The 23,078-nt window shown below is 46.0% G+C and overlaps 1 protein-coding gene and 1 pseudogene across 11 annotated transcripts in view; both read right to left on the bottom strand.

Annotated features, from left to right (window-relative positions):
* Nucleotides 1–513: 513 nt before the first annotated feature.
* Nucleotides 514–23,078, bottom strand: part of TRAK1 (trafficking kinesin protein 1) — a 137,556-nt gene continuing 114,991 nt past the window's right edge. For 4 of the 11 annotated variants that reach the window (XM_034956185.3, XM_034956188.4, XM_055109715.2 and 1 more), the window contains 3 exons: nt 16,177–16,536; nt 6,693–6,795; nt 514–3,346 (listed from right to left, as the gene is read on the bottom strand). In XM_034956185.3, coding sequence (XP_034812076.1) covers nt 2,551–3,346; nt 6,693–6,795; nt 16,177–16,536 — 1,259 coding nt within the window. In that variant the 3' untranslated portion in view covers nt 514–2,550. Of the gene's footprint in view, nt 3,347–5,586; nt 5,791–6,692; nt 6,796–16,176; nt 16,537–23,078 lie in introns of those variants that run through there. The other 7 variants (XM_034956186.3, XM_008951493.7, XM_055109718.2 and 4 more) reach the window with 3 other exon arrangements.
* Nucleotides 4,325–4,450, bottom strand: LOC112439333 (U4 spliceosomal RNA; annotated as a pseudogene).

Here is a 23,078-nt window from a genome sequence, read left to right as displayed (position 1 = left end):
ACGGTGAGACCCCCACCTCTACAAAGAATACAAAATAAATAAAAATTAGCTGTGCATGGTGGCACACACCTGTGATCCCAGCTACTTGGGAGGCTGAGGCAGGAGGATTACTTGAGCCCAGGAGGTCAAGGCTGCAGTAAGCCATGTTTGTGCCACTGTACTGCAGCCTGGGCAATGGAGTGAGATCTTGTCTCCAAAAAAAAAAAAAGAAAAAAGAATTATCCCAGTGACCATCTGTAAGGGATGGTTCATAAAGGTATGTATAATTCACAGCAGGTGTATGCACACAGTGGAATAGTACACAGCCCTGAAAACTGAGGAACATCTTCAGAGTCTGACTGGAAAGTTGTCTAAGGTATGATATCATGTTGAAAGAAAGAAGGCATATAACAGTATGTGAAGTATATGCCTTTCATTTAATTTTGCAAAGAGCTAAACACTTTGAAGTCTTACATAAAGAGATCGTCTCCTTGATGAAAAGATAAAAACAAAATACAAATCAGAATACCAGTGTGGTTTCCATCATTTGAACTTATTTTATTGATACTCATTAGTGAATAAAATTGTGTTGATTTTTGATGCATTACAACACACTTTTTGGTAGTGGTTGCACAATGTTGACCGTTTATTTATTTACTACACTAAATATTGCAACCTCTGAACTGCCAATTTTTACATGGTATTTCTGGCAATGATGAGTGGCTTCTCTCTCTGAATACATAAAATGATCCATTCAGTCCATGGTTTTCATATTCCTTTGTTATTGTATCTACTGCTTTAAAATACATTCAAATAAAAAGATATAAGTTACTTGCAGTGAATGCACACATACAACAGCAAGGAGAGCTGAGAACATAATTAACCAATACTCTTGTGTTCAGAGAATAAATAGTCTGAAACCGTGGGACTGAGGCTTGTTCCTTAGGGACTTTCTCAAAGTATCCTTGGTGGACATAAGGTTACCCTCACTCAATGGAAGGACACATCTGCTGCTGCTGGGGAGGACACAGAATGACAGTTTCATTTATATGGGATGTTTTCCTTCCATAAATGTCTGGAACATGGTGTCACGGGACACCATAATGTACAGTGCAGCCCTCAAATTAGAATAAATAAGTCACATGGTTGGACTGGAATGCCACAGACACACTATGACTGGAACTGGAAGGAACAAGAATGTTTATTTAAAATACGGCAGACATAAATAATAAATAAAAGTTTAAAACTTAATCGGCGACAGCAACAGGACCAGCCTCCCTTGTTGCATTCATGATTCTTTTCACAAGCACCTGGATCTTTTCCTAAGGATAAAAAGTGGCACAAGGAGACAAAAGGCTTTGGAGGGAAAGAAAATACCTTGTTGTGACCATGTGCTGTTCTGAAACAAGAAGGAAAAGCATGTGGGCATTGAATGGCTGCAATCAAAGACCGCACGGTGACAGCACCCTGGCCAGCCTCGGGTTTCAGAAAAAGCGCTGGAGCCAGCGGAATACCAAAGCCTTGTTTCCCCCTGGAACCGGTTTGGTATTATGCCTGGTTGTGGTTCTTCCCCTCTACGTTTGGTGTTGACACATTTCTTTAATAAGCTTTTTCTCTATCCTTTTTCCTTTCAGTCCTATTGTTAAAGGTGTCTTGGGTCCGGTCTTAAATCAATTTGGTTGTGACTCTGGGTCCCAGAAAAAAGCTGCTATCTCATTAGCGGCTTGGTGTGTTCGAAATTCATATTTGAACCACATAGAAAACATACACTACCAGTACCATTACTTCCCTGCATATATATGTTAAAAAAAAGGAAAAATAAAACAAATCACACAGAACACAGAGGGGCTGCTGAACAACGCAGCATGAGTGTAAATACATTCTCTTTCGGGTCAGACATTTGGCCTGACAGCTGATTACAAAACACAGGATGACTTCAAGGGGAAGGCATGAAAACAAAAGGTCACACCTCAAAAAAGAAACGACTGTCCACTGAGGCAGAGCAGTGAAGGTCTTGAAGAAGCTGGGCCACCCATAAAAGAAAAGCCCTCCAATCAGGAAAGCCACGTCAGCTGCACGTGGCTGAGGATGGAGGCTCCTTACGCTCCTACAGGGTGGGCGAGGTGAGGTGTCCGATGACACCCAGATGTGTTACGACCCGTGCCGCGTGACAGCTCGTGGTGTGCCAGCCACGGAATTCACTGGTTTCCTATCCATGGGATAAGAACACACTTGGGAGTTTCAGTGCTTCTCAAAAGGAAAGAAGAAAGGACCCCACCTTCCCCCAGGTTTGCACAGGTGACGTCCTCGTGAGAGTGATGACAGTGCAGGGGCACTTCCTGTGGGATCGGAAGAAAGAGCAGGGCGGACACGAGGTCTCCAAGTCCTATGTACACATTTTACAAAGTTTCCACACTTCCTCCATTAGGCACGAGGTTGATTTGTCTAGCTTAGGAGAGGGTGGACAGAGAAGGGCAGAGGGAGGGAGTGCACTGTGGGGGGAAGAGAGGGAGGTGGGAGCAAGAGAGGAGAACGTGGGTCTCCTCTAGGGCAACCGGCCCCCCTCCAGTCTCACCGTAAGCTAGTTTGTTTGGAGAGCTTAGCACCCATCAAGATGCCCGAGGTGAGAGTCACGGGAGCTTTCATCTGCATGCTAGATCCCACCATGGTGGGGAAGCTGCGATTCCGCCGGATGCCACTATTGAGCTGCAGCCCACCAATGGCACTGGTGACAGTGGGGCATCCGAGGGGCAGGCCCTCAGGTACCAGGCCTCTGGGGACAAGGGCTGGTGCTGGCCCCGGGGGCCCACAGAGGAGGGGTCCCTGCTCCTCAGTCAAGGTGGGGACATGGGCTCGCCCTGAGTTCACCACTTTGGCCACCCCAAACCTCCTGACTTTGTCCACGAGGTTGAGGTTGGAGACGGACACGTCGGTCTGGCTCTCGCTGCTGCGGACGTTCTTTTCTCTCACTTCCCTCAGGATGGAGCTGGCTGGCTTGGAAGCCAGGAAATTGTCGTAGGGAGGGCTCGTGCACTTGAACTCAAAGGAGGGTGGGGAGGATGTGGGTGTCTGCATAGGCGAGTTCGGCGGAGTAGAGGGGATCACAGCCATCTTGGGCGTGTAGGAGTGCAGGAGGGAGCCCCGGCCGGCCCTGTCCCAGCTCTGGGGGTCGTACACGGCAGCAGAAATGCCCCGCTCCTTCAACAGCCACACGAGCCCCAGGGATGTGCTCATGGTGGTCGTGGACTCACGGGTGTTAGTGAAGGACTCAGCCAGGCTCAGTCTCCGTGGAGTGCATGGTGTGGCCACCGGCGTGGATTTCAAGTGGCTGGTGCTGCCACAAGCTGGAGTTGGGGCTGAGTTAAGGCTGAAAGAAGAGATGACAGGTTATTCACCAGAAATGCCCACGAGCTCCATAGAAAGGGTCAGTGGCCAGTTTCCTGCAGGGGGGGTAGGGACGACCCAGGACACAATGAGAGGGTTCCACCAGCTGAGGCCCCCAAAGGCTCTGTCCACGTCTGCTCCTCCCTCTCACCCTTCAAGGGAAGCATGGTTTAAGTTAACAGGAAGCTGCACATGATCCCCTTTGCCCATCCCTGGTTGGTGGGTATAGTTGTCCCCTTTGCAGATGAAGAAACAGGCTCAGAGCTAAGGGTTTACTTGGTGTCACATCTGGCTGTTAAGTGGACAACCCAAGTTGAGGGACTCTAAATCTGTTAGAGAACAGGAAAGGAAGCCCTTTGGCAAAGAGGCATTCTTTCTCCACCAAATTTACCCAGATTCCAGCGTTCCTTCTTAGTACCTACTTCTCCCTGAAGCAAGACGTGAACCAGGACTCTGGGAGATGAGATACTCCTTATCTTAGGAAGGGTAAGGATGGCCACAGTGCATGGACTGAGGCCAGGCTGTGCCCATCCAGTCAGTTGTGGCCGTGAGCTCCTGAATCCTGGGTGCAGAGCCCTTTCCTCTGCACCGTGCTGCCCTTAACCCTCTTTATATCCTTGCCCAAATCCATTCTAACCAGTGGAGTTAGAGGGTCGCGGGGAGACATGTCACATATGAAAAGATCTACATCAACGGCGCTACCCAGGGAAAGGCCCACTGAAATGTGTGGGGCCTGAGTTACCAAAGGAAAGCAGAAAGATTTGTTCATTCACTCGTGTTGTGCTCACTAGGGACTTGCTAGGTTCCAGCAGTTGGGATCCAGTCGTGGAGTCCATTAGGACAGAAAAGTTTCCAGAAGGGCAGCAGAGGGGAATGCATTGCTGTCTGCTTAAAAAGCAGGAAAGGTTCTTTTTTTTTTTTTTATAATTGCAATTACTTTTGCACCAACCTAATAATTCAGTATCCCTAAAAACTGTCAAAAATTGCCAATGCCGCCTCTATCTCAAGTCGTCACGGTGGGGTATTGGGGAAAATTTTCAACTAGTAATAAACCTCATTGGCTATGATACTGCCACTGTGCAAAGCTTGGAAAGGTTCTCTTTTAACAGCTGCTACAGGGATCCAGGGGAGGCCAAACAGGCATGGAAGCCCTATACTGCTTCTCAATGAGCAACCAAGGGGCAAAGATGCACAGCCCTCCTAACAGTCTCGTGGGACATGCCCTGGTGCCGGCTCCAGGATTTTGCTGGGGCTGCCAGTGTGCGTTGGAGCAGGTCAGCTGCGTGGTCCCTAGGAGCTGGGGATGGAGACTTCTCTCCCCAGTCTGGCAGAAGGAAGTCCATGTACTCTGAGAAAGGCACCAAAGGAGGGAATGGGAAGAAAAAGGGCCCATTCTGGAGCAGGTCTTTGCAATGACCAGAGAAGGGGCCCCCTCCCTCGTGGGAAACACGAGGTTCAAAGCAACGTACAAGCTAGGGGAACCAACTGGCCCCACACTCAGGTGACCTCAGCCCTGGGAGGTCAGCACAGGGTGGGGATCCCAGAACAGGCCCATCTCACACAAGCTCAGGGGTGGGGATGCTGGTGGGCTGGGGGACTCGGAAAAGCATGATTAGAAACCACAACAAATTCCTAAGGTTAAACGTGGATTTTTTCAAAAGGCATGTGTGGAGTTTTACAAATGTTGATGTACCCTCAGTAAAGGGCAAAAATGCTCTAGACTTAAAATCATGTTGATGTGGCCATCCCTAGGGAGATTTTGTTTCCATTTTGTTTGTTTCAATTGATTTGTTTCCATTTTATTTCAAGCAGCCTTTCTTTCAAACTCAAGCCAAAAAAAAAAAAAAAAAAAAAAAGCCTTCTCTTGCTACTGACTTCCCAGGCTTTGTTCGGCCCTGACACAACCACATGAAAACCCGTGTTTGGTTTGAGTCCCATGGCTACAGTCAGGAGTGCCATCTGGTTACCCAGGGCACCAGCCTCTCATAGGGAGAAGCTTGGTTCCATGGTTTTGAAAACAATCTCTTCCCAACATAAAGCCACAGGATGAGGAAGCCAAGTTCTCCAGGGGCAGAGAGACGGAGGAGACAAAGCTAATATTTATGATCCCCGTCTGGTGAGAACTTAGGGTTAGGCCTTTATTAGTGCTGGCACTCGGCTTGACTGGGGGTGTTTAGCTGGGTTAGGGGCATCGACCATCAAGGCCGAGTTAGCCAGGCACAACCACAGAGACACATCCAAGCCTAAGTCCCCGGGTTAGTGGCGGCCACGCGTGCACACACAGCTCCTTCCACAGGGCCCTGCCAGGGCAGGCACTGCTGGCGGTGTGCTCACCCCCTGCCTCGCCCGTGGGCTCAGACTCTCTGCCCTATATCTCCTCTCAGCTCAACGGGGCATATGGCTGCTTCGTCGTCCTCCTCACATGACCTGCGGAGAATTATTCATAGTTTAAGGTGCTCCCTGGCTGACTGCTCCCGCCCCTTCTGCTTTACCTTCCAGCAACCCAGCATCTTACACCACAGAGGAAACAGCTGAGGGGGTCGCTCTACTCTGTTAGGGGAGAGCATTTTCTCTTTTGCTGGCAGCAGTGAAAGGCCTGAAATCAGGCCAAACAGACCAACTCACACCAGACAAGTCCTCCCCATAGATGGTGCTCCAGAGAGAAATGGACCATGCTGGGCACATGGCTCAGTCTTGGAGTCTTCTCATTTTGGTCATTACAGTTTGGCTGTGCTGCATGGTTCCTGGGGCCTATTCCAGAGGCACAAGGGGTTCCACAGGGCTCAGTAACTCCATCCATAAATAAAAGAACTCTGTGCTCTACTGACAAACTTGGGGGCAAAAAATCCAACAGACTTTAGCCATAGGGCCTGGGTAGTGTCAACTTCAGCTGGTTAAGGAGCAGCCTAAGAATCCATTCCCAACTAAATGGCCAACTAAAAGGGCAACTAAAGGTGGGTCAGTCCAGGTCTCTTTATTTGAGCCAGATCCAAATAAATAATAGCCTCAACTCAAAAGGAAAGATGGGCTTGAACCCAGGAGGTGGAGGTTGCAGTGAGCCGAGATCACGCCACTACACTCCAGCCTGGGCAACAGAGCAAAACTCTGCCTCCAAAAAAAAAAAAAAAAAAAAAAAAAACACAAAACAACAACAAAAGGAAGGATGGGACCCAGAACAAGTGCCTGCAAATGCTGAGATGCTTACACTGGCTTGAGGTGGTTTTTCTATGAGCCTCTCTACTTGGCTTTCCTCAACATTAAGCCTTGCAGGGAAGGGAGTGCCCTGACTTCACCCCACCCCTGCCCACCCCAAAGCCAGGGTCCCTTACCTTGGTGTGACCCGAGTGAGCTCATCTGAAGGATGCAGGATGCGACAGGTGGTGAAGGTGAAGGTGGAGTTGGTCTGAGACATGCACTTCCCAGGATGGTGCGCTAAATTGGGAGGAACAAAACATATTCCTTGCATCCAAGTACAACCACAATAAAAATTAAAATCCAGCATGTCACTCAACAGATGCAAGAAGTGATGAGCTACCTTGTTAACTGGATCTGGGCGAGGAAGGTGAAACGCAAATGTTCTGGATTGAAGGCGAGTCCTCAAAAATAACCACAATTTTGAGCACTGGTCTGCAGAGCACCAAATTCCAGCTTCCGACCCAATCCAAACAAGGTTTCTCATCAGTATTCTTGGGCCAGTAGTGGATCCAGTCTGGGGGTGGGAGGCGAGGGGGGTGGGGTAATGGGCCTTTGTGGGATAAATTTGGTTTCCCTCCTCAGGTCAGAACCTGCTGTCTTCTTTGGCTGCTTTACATTTCTTTGCATTGGCAACAGCTACCAAAGCTCTGCTCAGAGGAAGGGGAGAGGTACAGGCGGGGAGAGGCACTTGACACCTGCAAACAGGGCAAGGCTCACAGCTCCCTTTCTGCTTACACAAAAAGGGGCTTGGGGATGCTGGCTCCACTACTGTCTATTTGTGATCGTTATGGTGGGAGATGGGGACTTCAGCTGCCTCAGCAACAACGTGGCAAGAGTTCCAGAGATCAGGGCTCTCTAGGGTCCTGAGCTCCAGGATCAGGTCTGGTCTGACACACAGCAGTGTGAGCAGTACAGGTCCCCCTACCCCCTTGCTGCTAGCTGCTTTCTTGACATCTCTAAGATGTCTGATTTCTAATGAAAATGGGATGGCAACAAGTTGTTCTCAATTTACTTCCTTTTAATGCTCTAACAAGTTATTGCTGAGGTGGCTGAAGACTATGGTCTGCAGCAAAGTAAATCATGGAAGTGTTAGGACCATGCATGAGAAAGCTGGCAAAGGAACAAGGAACAGAGTCTATGGGAGACATCATGATTGCAGAGGTCATCCTCATTCATAACTCAAGCATCAGGAAAAAATAATAATAATAAAATTAAAAAAAAAGATGCTGCCCCAAATAGCATGCACGATGAAGTGCTGGGATGATTCTCCCACCCAACCCCACCCCACCCTCTGCCCCTGTAGCAGCTCAGCCCCCAGAGACCTCCTGGGAGAAAACTGATTCAGATATCAGAGGCCATGAGGATTCAAAGGCCATGAAGATTCAAAAGGCTGTGAACTAGAATCTTCTAGCTCCTTATGGTATATTTTCTCTTGGATTTGACAAAAAGGAAAACAATGGAATTGGTTGCTGCCCCAAACCTACAGGTCCACACAGTTGACTATGTCTTAAAAGAAAACCAGGAACCCGATGACACAAACAAAAAAATAAATGCTGGAGACACAAATTAAAGGCAGGCAGGACAAATCCAGAGTACAAAAGTGATGGTGACTAGAGGAGCAAGGCAAGATGGTTTGCCCTGATTTTTAAGGTCCGACTCGGGTCTGTGTGTCAAAGCAGGCTCCCATGGCACCTGACGTGACAGCCAGCACCACGGCCACAGGAGAAAACTCTCAGCCATGGGGAGCTCCAGGCAAAGCAGGAGGGAAGGAAAAAAAAACACATAAAAATAGCCTTTATGAATCTTTCTCAATCAGTGAACATAATGGCTCAGGAACTCCAATAAGTAAGAAACTGCCACAAGCAAAACAAAAATGGAGTAAGCTATGAAGAGAAGGCAACCAAACAATCACGATTCTCTTCCTGCAATAAGGTCTAGAAACAAAAGTAACAAAAAGCCTGGGAAGAGCATCCCAAATAACAGGCATGAGGGGTTATTTGGGAAGGAGGAGAGGGGGAAAGCAGTAAATAGAAATAAGACAACACAGTTGAAAGAGAGATAACATTTAAAAGAAATCAAACAAGGGAAGGCTGGATTTAAAATCAGAAGCATACCCCCATTTAAACACATGGCCAGAATATCAAATCAAAAGGTCACAAATGTTCACTTCCTCCTCCACCCTCTTACATATTGGATCTTCAATTGCAATAGGGAGTGTAAGATGGACATTTTAGAGACGTAGTTGCATCAGCAGAAGCAAACCCATCTTACACAAATGGGTTTTGGGGATAGGAAAAGGCTGCTAAAAATTCACAAGTCACCATTCCCCAGAAGCAATGAATAGCCGTAGAAGACCAAGGAAGATCAACAAGTTTCCAAAGTGCTAAAGCCAGAGATTTGGCCCTTCCAAAATACCACCAGGACGCCTGGACCCGTGGGCTCTCCGCATGTCACCACTGACTGCCAGGATGCTGCTGCACCTCCCTTCCTTGAGACACAACAGAGAGACAGTGAGTCACCCAAGACTGGGATCGTCAGAGGCTCCTCATGCTTGCTACAGAGAAGCAACAGGCTGATTCCTAAAGCCCTGGGTGCAGGAAGAGAGCAAGTTCTTAAAAAAAAAAAAAAAAAAAAGAGAGAGAGAGAGAAACATAAAACATCCTTCTTGGCAGGAAATAGGGGGGTTGGATGAGGGCTCACTGTGAAGTCACCAAGCCCATGCCACGCACCAAAGCCCCCTTCTTTATCTAAACAGAAAGTTCTTTGCAGAAGATGGTATTATGTGTTCATCCCATGCTGCTCATTTGGGAGCTCAAAGGATAGAGTTTCTTGGATTTAAGGCTTTCATTCCCTATTTAAATTCTTATTCTTTCTCTCAACCTGAGTGGAGGGCTTCCTAGTGTTTTGAAGAGACAGGCACATGTTAAATGGGTTAGAGTATTAACAACGACAAATACTTTCATCATTTGATTTAGGAATGAATTTGGATTTACCAATAAAAACCCCTAATTCTTTTTTAATTGTTCTTCCTTCCCCCAGATTCTGACACTGGTATAAAATGTGATATGCTTTAAACTTAATTAATCCTTGATTATTATTCAAGATCTCCTGTGTTGATGAACTGCCCGTAGCTGTCATGCAGATGTTTTGTTCTTAAAACACAGCACATGCAAGCACACATCCTTCAGCTAGCTACAGGTGGACACATCAGAGGACTTTGCAAGAGTGAGAGCCACTCTTACTTTCACTCTTACAGAGTGAGAGCTCACCTGCTCTCTCTAGTTGGACTCTGGTGAGCCTTCTGCCTGGAGTAGGTATGCTTGGTAAGTGGCACTGAGTGCCCATGCTCCTCGGGGGCCCATGATGCCTAGGACTGACTGGAAAACTGGGTGGTTGGGATCCTTCTGCTGCAGCCAGTGAGGAGGGAGCCCTGACACGGCCCCCACTCCATGGATGCCCCTCAGACTGCACTATATAGAGCAGGGTGGCTGCTGCTCTGTGGACTGCTCGGGCCTCCCAGGGAAAATAGGTAGGAAGCCCACTGCTTCCCATGGCCCAGTGCTTTCACAGTGAGGAGAAGGGGGCACAGAAGAGGCTGGGACACTCCGGTGGGGCCCAGAGGTTCCACAGGGATTTGCAGGATGATTGGAACTCTGCCCGTCTGGCCGCCCATAATACAATTTGTACACACCTGCTCATGCATTTTCTTCCCTTCTAATGGCGCTTTCCTTCCCGCATCCCTGGGAAGTGCTGGGGACAACAGAAGCTTCCTTCTCTCTAAAGGCCATCATAGAACCTAGTCCTTAAAAGAACCCTCACATGAGCCCAGAGACATTGGAAAATGCAACCGTACTTGGCATGTTGCTATGGGGAAATTGAGGGTGCAATATACACCCAGACACAGCTGCTTCCAAGGAAGCCTCTGAGAACGGAGAAACACTGGCCATGCCACACACCCAAGCTATTTTAAAAACTCACATAAATAACTTCTATAAATGTAAATTTACAAAAGCATCTGAAAATCTTGGAAAAGGGACTCCACCTTTGTGATGCACTGAGGGCCTTCCATGTTCTTTTTGCCACTCTTGGGAAGTGGCCGACTTGTGTAAAATAAACCCTATGACCCTGACCTTTCTTTCCTTAACTTAAGCATGTAGTGGGATGCTGCTGTCACATGACTTGGATCTGCTTTGCAAGTTCTATAAACTCCTCAACCAGTACACACACACACACACACACACACACCCCAACAGTGGCACCCACAGGCCAGCCTGTTCAATCCAAGTAAAAACAAATCTATTGAAAATAAAAGCCATTGTCCATCCAGCTTAAGGGTGTGTCTTGGACTATCCCCTAGGAATATCAGTATATTTTCGTTGTTTAATGCCCAGCTTCTAATGACTTTTGAAGCTTGAGGGGTGGAAAGGGGAGAGGAAGATGTGTCTTTGCCTGTCAGCTGCATGAGAAACAGTTCCCTTTCCATTAAACAGATAGGGAAGAAGCAATGCTTTATCTCTTCCTAAAAGACTAAAATATCAGGGCATGGAAAATGCTCTAAAGACTTTCCTGTCTCTTCATTATGTAACTCTGCCCATGATATTTTCAGGGGGAAAAAAAGTTCTATGATGAGTTCATGTGGGAAAAGCTGCATAAATAGTTTGCCCTACGAGTCATCATTAATACAAGTACTATGTTAGGGATTCATGTGGCTTTAACAAGTGTTTTCTCTGGAGGTGAGGAGTGGGGGAATCAAGAGCAGTTTCAGATGCAGCAGTGCAGCTTTCTTGTTTTAAAAAATACAAAAGTGATTTTAAACTGTAATATGTTGTACAAGATAACACTTTTAAAGGCCTTAGTTCTGGGCTTCACAGAGGCTTGGTATTTATTTTTTTCTCTGCTTAAGCATTTCTTCAACAGAGCTCTCGACTGCCCCTGCAGCTCCGTAGAGATCCCTGAGCTCCTCGGTGATCAGACATCTGGCCAGCAGGAACCTGGGAGGTTTCTATCACAGAGATTTCGAACCACACATCACAAGATCTTTTTCTGGTTTCTGCACAATTTATTTTTGGTTTCTGCAAAATTAAAAGTCGACTCTTCTTCCCACTACACCAAGTTGCCTACCCTGTTTCATCTGAAAAGTATGTGATTTAAGAGATAAACAATTTCACAGCATTGTGCAGAGAGGGTCAGAAATTCTCTCAAGTGCCCCTGGGGTATCTTCTAGAGAGAGGGGGATTTTTAGAATGCTATTAAAACGTCCAAAGGGCAAATGAAGAAATCCCTTTGTAGTCTTCAGACACCAACAAAGCTGGTCCCTATACCCTCTGTCCTTGTCCTTCCTTCTGTGGCAGACACCAACAGGTGAAGGGAGCTGGCCTGGCTGAGCTGCATCAAGACCTTTCCCCACTAGTGCGTTCAAGGCCAGCACAAGAGAGCACTTCACCTGTGCTTCACTAGGCAGTGTGGTTGCACAGCTCCTCCTCTCAACACAGGGTGCTCCCTCAAGGGCCCTCCACATTAGAAGGGTGTCAGGTTCAGACACCTCCTCAGCAACCCACGTGCCTCTAGGAGCACCAGGGGGCCCTCTGTAGTGTTCAGAGGTGAGGATACCAGAGAGAAAATGCTCAACAAGTGGGTTTTGTTCTGGATATTTTAAGCAGGGTTGACTCTATGCTGTTTGTTTTGAAGGAGTCAATTCTTTCATTCTTCATTCCTTTTTCCACTTGCAGGTGGCAGTTGGCCTGTTTTACTCTGGCTTAATATATATTCTGACGGCAGAGCACAAGGCTTTCCTTAGCATCTCCTAATACAGGTGGGTGTGAGCCAACTATCCACTCTGTCCATAACAACAAAACTCCCTCATAACTGCCATAAAAACAGGCTGAATCGAAGTGTTCCCAACAGCATGGGAACTCACATCAACTCTCTCAGTGTAGACAATGGGAAGGAACTTGCCTGCACCCAAGGGTCTGTGAATCGAGCATACCAGACTTTTCCTTCCAGACCCATCAAGCCCCCAAACCAACTTCTCACAAGCCTGTCTGAACCCCAGTTCTGTGGTCTGTGGTGTACTGAAGAGGGGACAGGATACAAGCTGGCTGAGCTTCGCTCTAGCTGCCCCGCTCGGGCAAAGCTGCAGGAACACCCAGCCGGCCTGACTCCGCCTGGCTCCTTCCCACCACAAGCCCTTCTCTGTCCTTTCCTCACTCAGTCACTGCTCCTGACCTTGGGCCTATGTATCAAACAAGGAGGCAACGAAAGAAGCTGATTCCTGGCTTTTGCCTTGGTGGCCCAGTTGCTGGAGATTTAGGGAATTTTTTAAGGGCAATTTTAGCCAAGTGTGTTTTTTGTCTTCCACTCTGACTTTAAGATCTCAGCTCTAGGCCAGATGTGGTGGCTCACACCAGGAATCCCAGCACTTTGGGAGGTCGAGGCGGTCAGATCTCTTGAAGCCAGGAATTCGAGACCAGCCTGGTTAACAGGGTGAAAGCCTGTCTCTACAAAAATACAAAAAATTAGCTGGAATGGTGACGTGTGCCTATAGTCCCAGCTACTTGGGAGGCTGAGGCAGGAAAAGCACTTGAACCGGGAGGTGGAACTTGCAGTGAGCCGAGATTGCACCACTGCACTCCAGCCTAGGCAACAGAGCAAGACTCCGTCTCAAAAAAAAAAAAAAAAAAAAAAAATCTCAGCTCCAATTAGGACATGGTTCTACTGCAGGGCCACTGCCAGGTAAGATGTCAAGATGCCATGATTCGTGTAAGTTTTTGAGGATATCTCCCCTCAGTATGAACCAGTCTTGATGAGTAAAAGCATTAAAATAAACTGACTGTCAATTTTCTCTATCCATGTGGCTTTAATCCTACTTCTTTCTCACCTTTAAGGATCAAAGCATTCAAGATAATTCAACTGAACTGCCCATCCACTAGCCAACTACCAATTTAACTGTGTGACTTTAACTCTTAATCCTTTGCCACATGCAGGCTCTTCCCCACACAAATGCCTAAAATACAGAGTACTGACAGAAAAAGAAGGTAACTAGTTCTGATAAAGTATACTTTCTATATAAATTAAAACATAAAACATATCACTGAAATAAAGTAAAACTATAATCTAAAACTTTTTAAACAATCCATTTTAATCATCTAAATTATTTACAATACAATAACATGGATTCATCCTTTTTAAGACATGGGATTATAAAAATCAACAAGTGAATGATGCTTCAAATAATACATTTAAATACATTAATCAAATTTTTTCAGTGCTTAAAACTTTTTCTCCATGGGACAGCAGGCTCTGGACAAAAGTGCCTAGCATACAAGTTTTCCCAATTTCCTTCTATCATACCAGCTGCACATAAAAAGGTTCATCACCTCCTGTCTCCAAAGTGTCTCCCTACTGAGTGTTCCCAGGCAGACAATAGCTCCTGGGATAGTGCTGTTTGGTAACAGAAAAGCCCAAGCATAGAGGACGGATTAAAAGGCAGGGACCAGACCACCATGGATACAAATCCCAAGACAGAGGATGCCCCATGCCTTCCCCATGAAGCTTATCTGTCTGCCTGTGTCTCCATGATTGCAGGCATAGAGCTACTTGGGACCTCCAGGATGATTTACTTAGTGATATGCTTTTTACATTCTAAGAATCAAAATGGTCCTGTAATTCCCAATAGAGAAAATAGAGCCAATTCATTGTTCTCCCCTCTCCCCTCTGAAGCCAGTTTTTAAAGATGAGCCTTACCCAGAAAATAAGCCCCAAAGAACTCTCATCTAAATGATCAGACCCTTCCTAAATTACCTTTGGCAACCTAGGTAATTCTTTTTTATTACACACCTCCAACCAGACCCTTTCTACAGTTTCAACTATAAACGTTCACGCCCCTCCTCAAATAACGTTGCTAGGATGAATTTGCCACAGGTTTGAGTACAGAGGGAACAAGCAAGAAAAATGTCAGTGTTTATTTTAAGGAGAGTGGCCAGGATGTCAGTCCTCATAATTGGTCCCTTCTCTCTCTCTATCCTCCAAGGTAAGTTCTTTGTTGACTTGATAAGCTTTAGTCCTTCTGTACAACTTCTAGAAGATGCACTTAATGGTGCTTCTTTGCACTTCCAGAACTCACCTTCTATTCTACCTGTAAGGCTGTAGGGGAGCATCCCAATCAACATAAGGCCTACCCCTTTAGCCATGAAAATCAGCCAGGCATCATGTTTCTGCACCACCACCTCCCTTCCTGACGGACACTGGTGCTGATGACAAAAATGGGACAGTACCGCAGCTGGTTTCTCTTTTTCGAGTGTATAGATAAGAAATAAAAAACATTTTCATACCCTCACAAGCTTAATCTAGTAATATAACTGCTTTAAAAAAATCAAACCATAAATAAACCTATGAACTAAACAAATCACATGACTTGATGACTTCTCTAAAATTAATGTCAAGGAAAAAAGGAAAAGTTGATCCCAAGTAAAATCCCTTGACCACAGCTGTCTGAAATTAGCCGGGGGAATGGGAGACACCACCAATAACCTCAGCTCTTTCCTGCCCTGTATTTCAAGGGGAGTGTTGTGGCCTTCACAAATGAAAATTATGAATCACAAAGATAAACGTCCTCACTTCAAACCTGGTGAATCCTCGGGAATGTCATGAGGATGACAACACAGGGTTAATTCATTTTTTCTCAGTCTCCCCACTGACTCCACAAAAGCTTTGCCTTCCCAACACAAGGGGCTGGGAGGTCCAGTCTAGACAGAGCATGCTGTTGGGGTAAACAGTAACCATGTGATCCCATGATTCCCAGAGCTCTGAGCACAAAGCTTTTCATCCCAGTGGCAACAGGGATGTCGGTAATTCTGTAAACTCATGGCCACACCTTTAATGCTTGGGGACAGTGGGTGGAGTCAGCCAGAGCTCTTTTCCAGCTTCATCTAGGGTCTTCTCTCTGGAAAAGCTTAGTGACGTTCTCCGAAGGTTTATTTGGTTAAGGAGTATTGCTGAAACACTTTTTAAAAATCCACTTTGAACACATGTGTAAGCTGAAAAGAAAATGACATATATACCTCCATTGAAGCTGGGAAAGTGAAAAGGCTGACGAAGTGTCTGAAATCCTGAGCCTTTCCTGGTTCTATTTTAATACAGCATACAGGTAACAGATGATCTCATTTACCTTCTGAATGACCCAGCACTCAATTTCCCTAAAACTGCTCAGCTCCACTTGGAAATCACCAGGGGACTTGAGAATCTTCCCCTTAGACTCAGGGAGACACCCAGACCAGGAAGAAGGGCACTGATGTTTTCAGGGACCCAAAAGCCCACTTTTTTTTTTTTTTTTTTTTTTTTAGCAGCCTTTCCTGCTCCCACTTTAAGATCCCTGATGGGCCATGCACCTCCAAGATGGGCAGGGGAGCTACACCCATTGTTACAAATAGGAGGCATCAGACTCTGTATTTAAAAACAGAACTGTGCAATGAGAATGCTTTAATCATCACCCACACAGACGAGCGGAAGCTACAGACAGAGAACCACTACGGATGGTGCCTGGAACAGAGGTGAGAATGGCCCAAAACTCTGCCTCCGGGAAAGGTGCCAAGTTTACAGGACTTATCGTGTTGCCCTCACCAGACCCCTCCTCCTCCTCCTCCTCCTCCTCCTCCTCCTCCGTGGCCGCTGGCGGCTCCTGCATCTCCTCTGGGGAAGCCTGAGGCCGGCTCGGGTAACTTCTGCTGCCTGAGACAGTCACACGTGCTCGGGACCTCTCACCTGAGGTCTCTGGGTGCTGAACTGGCGTGGAGGTAGCTAGGCGTGGGAGAGAAATGTGGTCACCTGTGTCATCTTCTTCAAAGTCGTTAAGGCAGTACACTTCGTCCAGGTCAACATCCAGCGTCCGGAAGCCCTTGGTGACCACACCGGGCCGGGGGTCCAGGATGCCCCCAAGGTGAGGTTGGGCCAACTGCTGCCAGTGGTGAAGTGTGGCAGAACCTTGCAGGAGAAAGGGAAGGGAAGAAGGGGGACAAGGAGAAGAGAGGGTTAGGATGGAAGTCCAAGACAATGGCTGTTTACCACCCTCAAAGTGCTTAGCGTGAACCTCAGCAGGGTCTGGGCCTCCAGGTGGACTGCAGCGGGAACTTCAGTGGAGCCGCCTTAGCCCTTCCTGCCATGAAACAGAAGCCAAACCCTACCATGCTCAGAAGGAATAGCAAGTTAAGAAATCAACCTTTTTTTTTTTTTAAAGTAAAATCCACACCATAGTATGTGCAAAAGAGGTTTGGGGCAAGGTCTTTATTTTAATCAACTGATGTCAACCCCAGAACTCAACATCTTCTCATTTTACAAAATGGAAGGGGGAAAATGGCAAGATAAGCACAAAAGGGGGGCCACATGTACGTATTCTATGCCAAATACACACTCCTGGGAACAGGGAAGACATAAGCTCAGGCAGAATAAGATCATGTCAAACCAAGCCCAGGACCAACAGCAAGAGAAAAGCAAAAAGAAATGAAAGCAGTACACAGAGATGTGTGGCAGATGTGGCCATCACCTCCTTTACTGGGGTTTTCTGTATTTTGCCAGCAACTTTGAGAGGCTGCCGGGTTAGGGAGAAGGAATTGGGTTAAAGAGGCGTGATTTAAGAACATAGTAAGTCCACACAGAGGTCTAAAGCAGGGGAGCCCATCTTCTCGATGACACCAAACCCCAGGACTCAGATGACATCATGCAAGGTCTGTAATAACACCGGAGTGTGTCCCTGAAGACCTCAAGGTGTCACAAGTGTTCTACAAAGAGAAGTGTTCCTAGGCCAAGCATGCTCAGGAAACTTGAGTTAAGTGTTTTTACTGAGGGGCATCACAGAACCTTTAGTATGCTACAGTGTTCTTGCCAACTTACTTGACAGAGCAACCCATTTTACCCTTGGAACACTTATTAACACCTCACATGACACCATGCTAGTGCATGGCCCGTGAGGCTGGCAGGGCTAGCCCCATTCTACAGATTAAGAATGCACCCAAATATGCATGGCCACACAAATAAATATTCCATGCTCAAAGGAGAGACTTCTGAAGAGGTTCTCGGGCACCAGAAGGCAGGAGGCTTCCTGCACAAATGGATGCTCAGGCAGTCACCACTGGTTTACCAAGGGTATACTTTCTGGGTAGGCAAGAAGCCCTCCAGGATACCAGGCTGCCCTGGGGAGCGAAGAAAAGGGAGTCAAAGATGCCAGGAGTCGGCAGCTCAGGAAGTCAAGACAAAAGAGAAGGGAACACAGGCAGGCTGAGGTGGGAGGCGGTGGGGTGAGGGAGAGGCCCCATGGTGTGCGCAGAGTCTGCCATTTCCAAACACCCCTTGGAAATAACTTCTCATGTGTCGATCTCAGCCAGGGAGGCTTGAAAGGGATTTATAAATGAACAATTTCAAATCCACTCAAAAGGAAAAAAAAGGTGCACACTGCCAATACATGTTTAAAGAGTTCCCAGACACCCACATCAAGGCTTATCCCAGTTTTAAGGGCTCACGGGTACAATAGCAACATACTTAATCTGGATCTATTAAATATAAATAGAAAATACTCTAAATTCAAGAAAAAAAGAAATAAGAAAGAATGACTATAATGAAAAAGGGTATCACATATCCGTTCTCTCACTAGGTACTAAGATGCATCTAGAGCGGTGTTCTCAACTAGGGACAATTTTGTGCCCCGTACCCCACCCCCCCAGGGACACTTGGTAATGCCTGGAGACACGTTTGGTTGTCACAGCTGTGGAGGAACGGCATCTGGTGCTAATGGCATCTAGGGGGTAAAAGCCAGAGATGCTGCCAAACATCCCACAATGTACAGGACAGCCCCCACAACAAAGAACAAACTGGTCCCAAATGTCAACAGGGCTGGGATTGAGAAGCCTTGCTCTAGAGCTGTGGTTTTTAACTCTCAGATGTTTCGAGAATCTGAAGGAAGCTGTGGACCCACTTCCTAAAGGAAGTGTGCATGCTAGCAACACTGTGCAAACAACGCCGGGGCTTCGCAGACCTGCAGAGACCAGTTCATGGGCTCCCGAGTCCCAGATGCCACAGCATCACTGTGATTTTTTAAATTAAGCTTCCCTATATTGAGGCAGGCCTGCATCACAGTTTGTTTTACATGTATTATACCAGCTCACTCCTTGAAACCATCCTAGGAACTGAGTATGATTATATACTTTACAGATAGGGGAATGGTGGCTGCCTGAAGTAAGATAACTTTCCAAAGCCACTTAATTAGTGGTGGCATAGCCGGGGTTCAGAACTAACCCATTTGATGGGTTCACTGCCCACCCATCAAAACCCACAGTTCAGAGAACAAGAAGGAAGTCAGTGTCCCAGCTGCACAAATGGTCAGCAGCAGAATTTCCAGATGGGTGTCCAGGGCCTGCCAGGAGATATTCCTGCTGATAGGAGTTCTCTGCTGTCCCTGAGGACTCCCATTCACACTACCTAATGGGCCCCAGTACAAATGCTCACTGGCTGTGCAGGCACATTCCTGATAACAAAATAGCACCAGGAGAAGTCTTAAAGTAGCCACTGTACTGCCATGTTCAGCTTGGGACTGTACACTGGAGTCTGAGAAGGATGATGAGAAAACCCCACGTACAATATGGCCACGTCACCTCTACTTTTGGAAGGGAAAAGGGGGGTATGCCAATAGACTCTGGGAAGTGAAGAACCCTGGTAAGGAAATGCCAACCTCCTCATCCTTCTGAAGGGGGTCTGAGATGTTTACAATTCACTGGGAAAAAACCCAAGGAGGCTGGAGGTCTGGGCCCTGACAAGAGTCTCATAGGCCTTTCTCCTCCAACTGTTCAACAGGCTGCCCCATCACTCCCTCTCCTCACCCGCTCCCAAGGATGGGCTGAAGAGAAAGAAATGAGGCTACAAAGGGTCTGCTGTTTGGAGTTAAGGACGCCACAGAAATGCATGGAGTTACTTGCATTCTCTGACACTCCACAGCCAAGGAAATTTAGTGAAATTACAACTAAAACATTATGTGAAAAGACGCATCATGCTCAGATTTTTATCCCATGCCTTGGGATGTAAGAACACCCATGTAAGAACACCCATGTAAGAACAGCCAACTTTTACTGGGCTTTTACTAAGCGCCAGGCACTTTTCTGAGGTCTACATTTATAATTCACTTAATCTTCACATTATCCCTGCTGTCTGCATTCTGCAGATGAGGAAACTTGAGTACGGGAAGGGAAAGTAACTTGCTAGAGGCTACAGAGCTGGCAAGTGGCTTGACTGATCTGGGACTGAAACCAAGGCTGGCTCCAGTGTCCATTCTCTTAGCTCTCAGCAGTGACAGGCCTTACACATGAGAGCCTCCGAAACCTAGTCAATAACACACCTGAATGGCTTTCTAGATTCCCATGTGGGTGCTTTCTCAAACCTGACTGTGCTATTTCAGTTATGTCATGCTATGGGGCTCATGGACTATCTCCATTTCTGGCTGGTTCCAAAGTCCCACCGGGGTTTGCCAAGCCCATCAACTGGGCAGAACACCTCATGCTTCACCTCCCTGCTGCTGCCTAAACCATCATGTGGGAATTCTACCAATCTCCTGGCTGCCTGGAGTCCTTCCTTTGACATAAGAAGGTATAAGAATTAAAAAATAAATATGAATTGCATCTTATTCAGAGCCCAAGTTACCTCTTTCTTTCCATTTCTCCAGCTCATTCCCCAGCCTGGCTTCCTTTACTTGCCAAACACTGTAATAAGAGCTACCTCCCATTACCAACTCAAGACCTGCTCACTCCTCCCACCCACATTAAAACCAGGCAGGAATTAGGCAAACAGGGCAAGGAAAGAGAGGAAACTTCATGTTCCTGGTTGGCCCCAAGATGAAGTTCTATGGGAAAAGGGCATGGACAGTGGGGAAAACATGACTATGGTCATTGCGTCCTTACCCCTCTGCTTTCCTTCCATACCCCAGTGTTCCAGCTAAAACATTTTCAAGTCATCAAAGGAGAGGAAACCCCAAAATCCACTGATGTCAGAGGAGCATCAGGGCTTAGATACTAGAATGAAACCTGCTGGATAATGTACAGCTTTGAAGTGTATCCTTTCCCTTATTTACATATTATTTATTTGGAAATGCTACCTTGGTTATGATTAAGCAGAAAGGAAGTGCAAATTACAGGAAAAAAATACTGCCCGCCTTGGTCTTTTTAACACAGATATCTTTCTAGTTTGAATGGTTTGTTTGTTCTTCACCTGCTTAAAACTGGTAAGGTAAGATGAAGAGACAAGAAAGTGCTAGCACTCTTAAACACTTAGCTGTTTGGCTTTCACAATAAGCAGATGGCAAGATTAATTCAACAGGTAAGGGAGCCAGATGGAAAACACTGATTGGCTATCTGCTATGATCTCAGCCAACAGTCTCTAGGGACCTCACCCCAGGTACATTGACCTGGGCTGCTGGTGATTATGGGAATCTTATTAGCTTCTCAGTGGGCCAATAGAAAAAGATAATTTAAGAACATGACCCTAGTGCTGGTCCAGATCTCAATACTAGTAACTCACCCCTACAGACCTGGATTGCAGCAAATTTGGGAAGCCAACATTTTAATAAGCACCTATTAGATGCCAGGTGCAATATAAAATACTTCACATTTACTCCTCACCACAGTCTGGTCTGATGGCTATCAGCCTATTTCACAACCACAACTAAATAGGAAACAGGGCTCAAAAAGTGGGGTGATTTATCTAATGTCACAGTCAGAGCTGTACTGAACCTAGCCCAGGCTGACTTCTGTGTCAGCATCCCATCTTATCATATTAAACATGGTAACACAAAAAATAACTGTGGAGGGGAGGGGAAAAAAGAAAATACTGGTTGTAACAGCTAAGAAGTCTGAGCCAGGTGTGGTGACTCATGCCTGTAATCCTAACACTTTGGGAGGCTGAGGTGGAAGGGTAACTTGAGGGCAAAGGTTCAAGACCGGCCTAGGCAACATAGTAAGACCCTGTCTCTATAAATAAATAAATTAGCCAGGTGTGGTGGTGCAGTCCTGTAGTCCTAGCTACTTGGGAAGCTGAGGCGGGAGGATTGCTTGAGCCCAGGAATTCAGGCATGTAGTGAGCTATGATCACACTACTGTACTGCAGCCTGGGTGACACAGCGAGACCCTGTTTCAAAAACTAAATACATAAATAAACAGCTAAGAAGTCAGAGAACTACAAAATGGAATCAAAAGAATCTGTATCATGAGGTTGTGTTATAGGCCACTGTGATAAGACAAATAACTTTTTAATTGTATTGTTTTAGCCTCCTGGGTAGCAGAGCACTATAGATGAAATTCACCTTGCTAATCTAACAGGATTTCCTATTATCCTATTAACTAATCACAAAAATACTGCCAAGTCACAAAATTAAAAGAAATAAAGATAAACTGGCTAAAATAAATTCAAAAACATATTCTTAGATGATCTAATGGAACACAGAGTCAAATATAGAAAGCAGACAAGACAGAGATGATAAATTCCAATGATCTTTGAGTGACAAAGGAGAAAAAAGAAAAGTAAGGCAGAAAGTAAAATTGCAGAAATGAAAGATTTTATTGAAGAACACACACAATGTGGGTCAGAAAACAATCACCAAGCTTACAACTAAATGAACAATTAAAAAAGAGTAAGCTATACCTTTTCTGAACTCTAAGAAAGACCCCAATTATACAATTTTAAAATAATAATAAAAACAAACTAGCCCACCCTCTTCCTTTGGAGACTGTGGAGCCCAGTCATGTCTTGGGTCTTTAACAAGCACAACCTTACCTTATATATAGCATGCAGTCTCACAGGGGCAATATTGCTCCCAAGAAGCAAAAACAGGTTCTTTTGAGGTAAACATAATTGGATTCTTTTTAATTTTAATACCACAGATGTATTGCTTATGTATTGTTTATGTATACTGTACATGGATATACATATAGTACATAAACAATATATATGTGGTATTAAAATGTCTTTGGGGGGTGATTAGGAAAAAACATCTAAGAAGGCTCCTTAGAGGGGACAATAATTTTTTTAAAGTTGGGAAAGTTCTGCCTTACAGAAGTTCTGATTTGGCTTTGCATCGTAAGTGTAACACAGAGTTTTAAAACACCTTCTCAAACGTATATGGCTTTCCAAACTAAAGGAGTAAAAAATGAAAAATATAAGCACTTGGTGGCTCTTGGCAGGGTAGTAGTAGGTAGAGGGAAAACATTTTATAAGTGCCTAAATTAAAAAAAAAAAAAAAAAAAAGAGGCAGGAGGGCAAGAGGGAGAGAGGGAAGGAGGAAGTTTTTCCCATGAGTTTAATCATCTGAGATGCCCCTGATACTAACACATGAACTGACCCTGAAAAAGGGTGGCTTACGGAGGTACAAAACTCACTTGTCTCCACAGCCACCCCTTCCTGGACTCCAAATTGTAGACTCTAGGAGCTGCGCTCAGAACATACTGCATCTGCCAAAAGCCACAACCTTGCTATATGAAGTTCAAATCAGAACA

This window comes from Pan paniscus, chromosome 2 (genome assembly GCF_029289425.2).
Source record: "Pan paniscus chromosome 2, NHGRI_mPanPan1-v2.0_pri, whole genome shotgun sequence".
Classification (NCBI taxonomy): Eukaryota; Metazoa; Chordata; class Mammalia; order Primates; family Hominidae; genus Pan; species Pan paniscus.
This window is presented reverse-complemented; position numbering and strand designations above follow the sequence as displayed.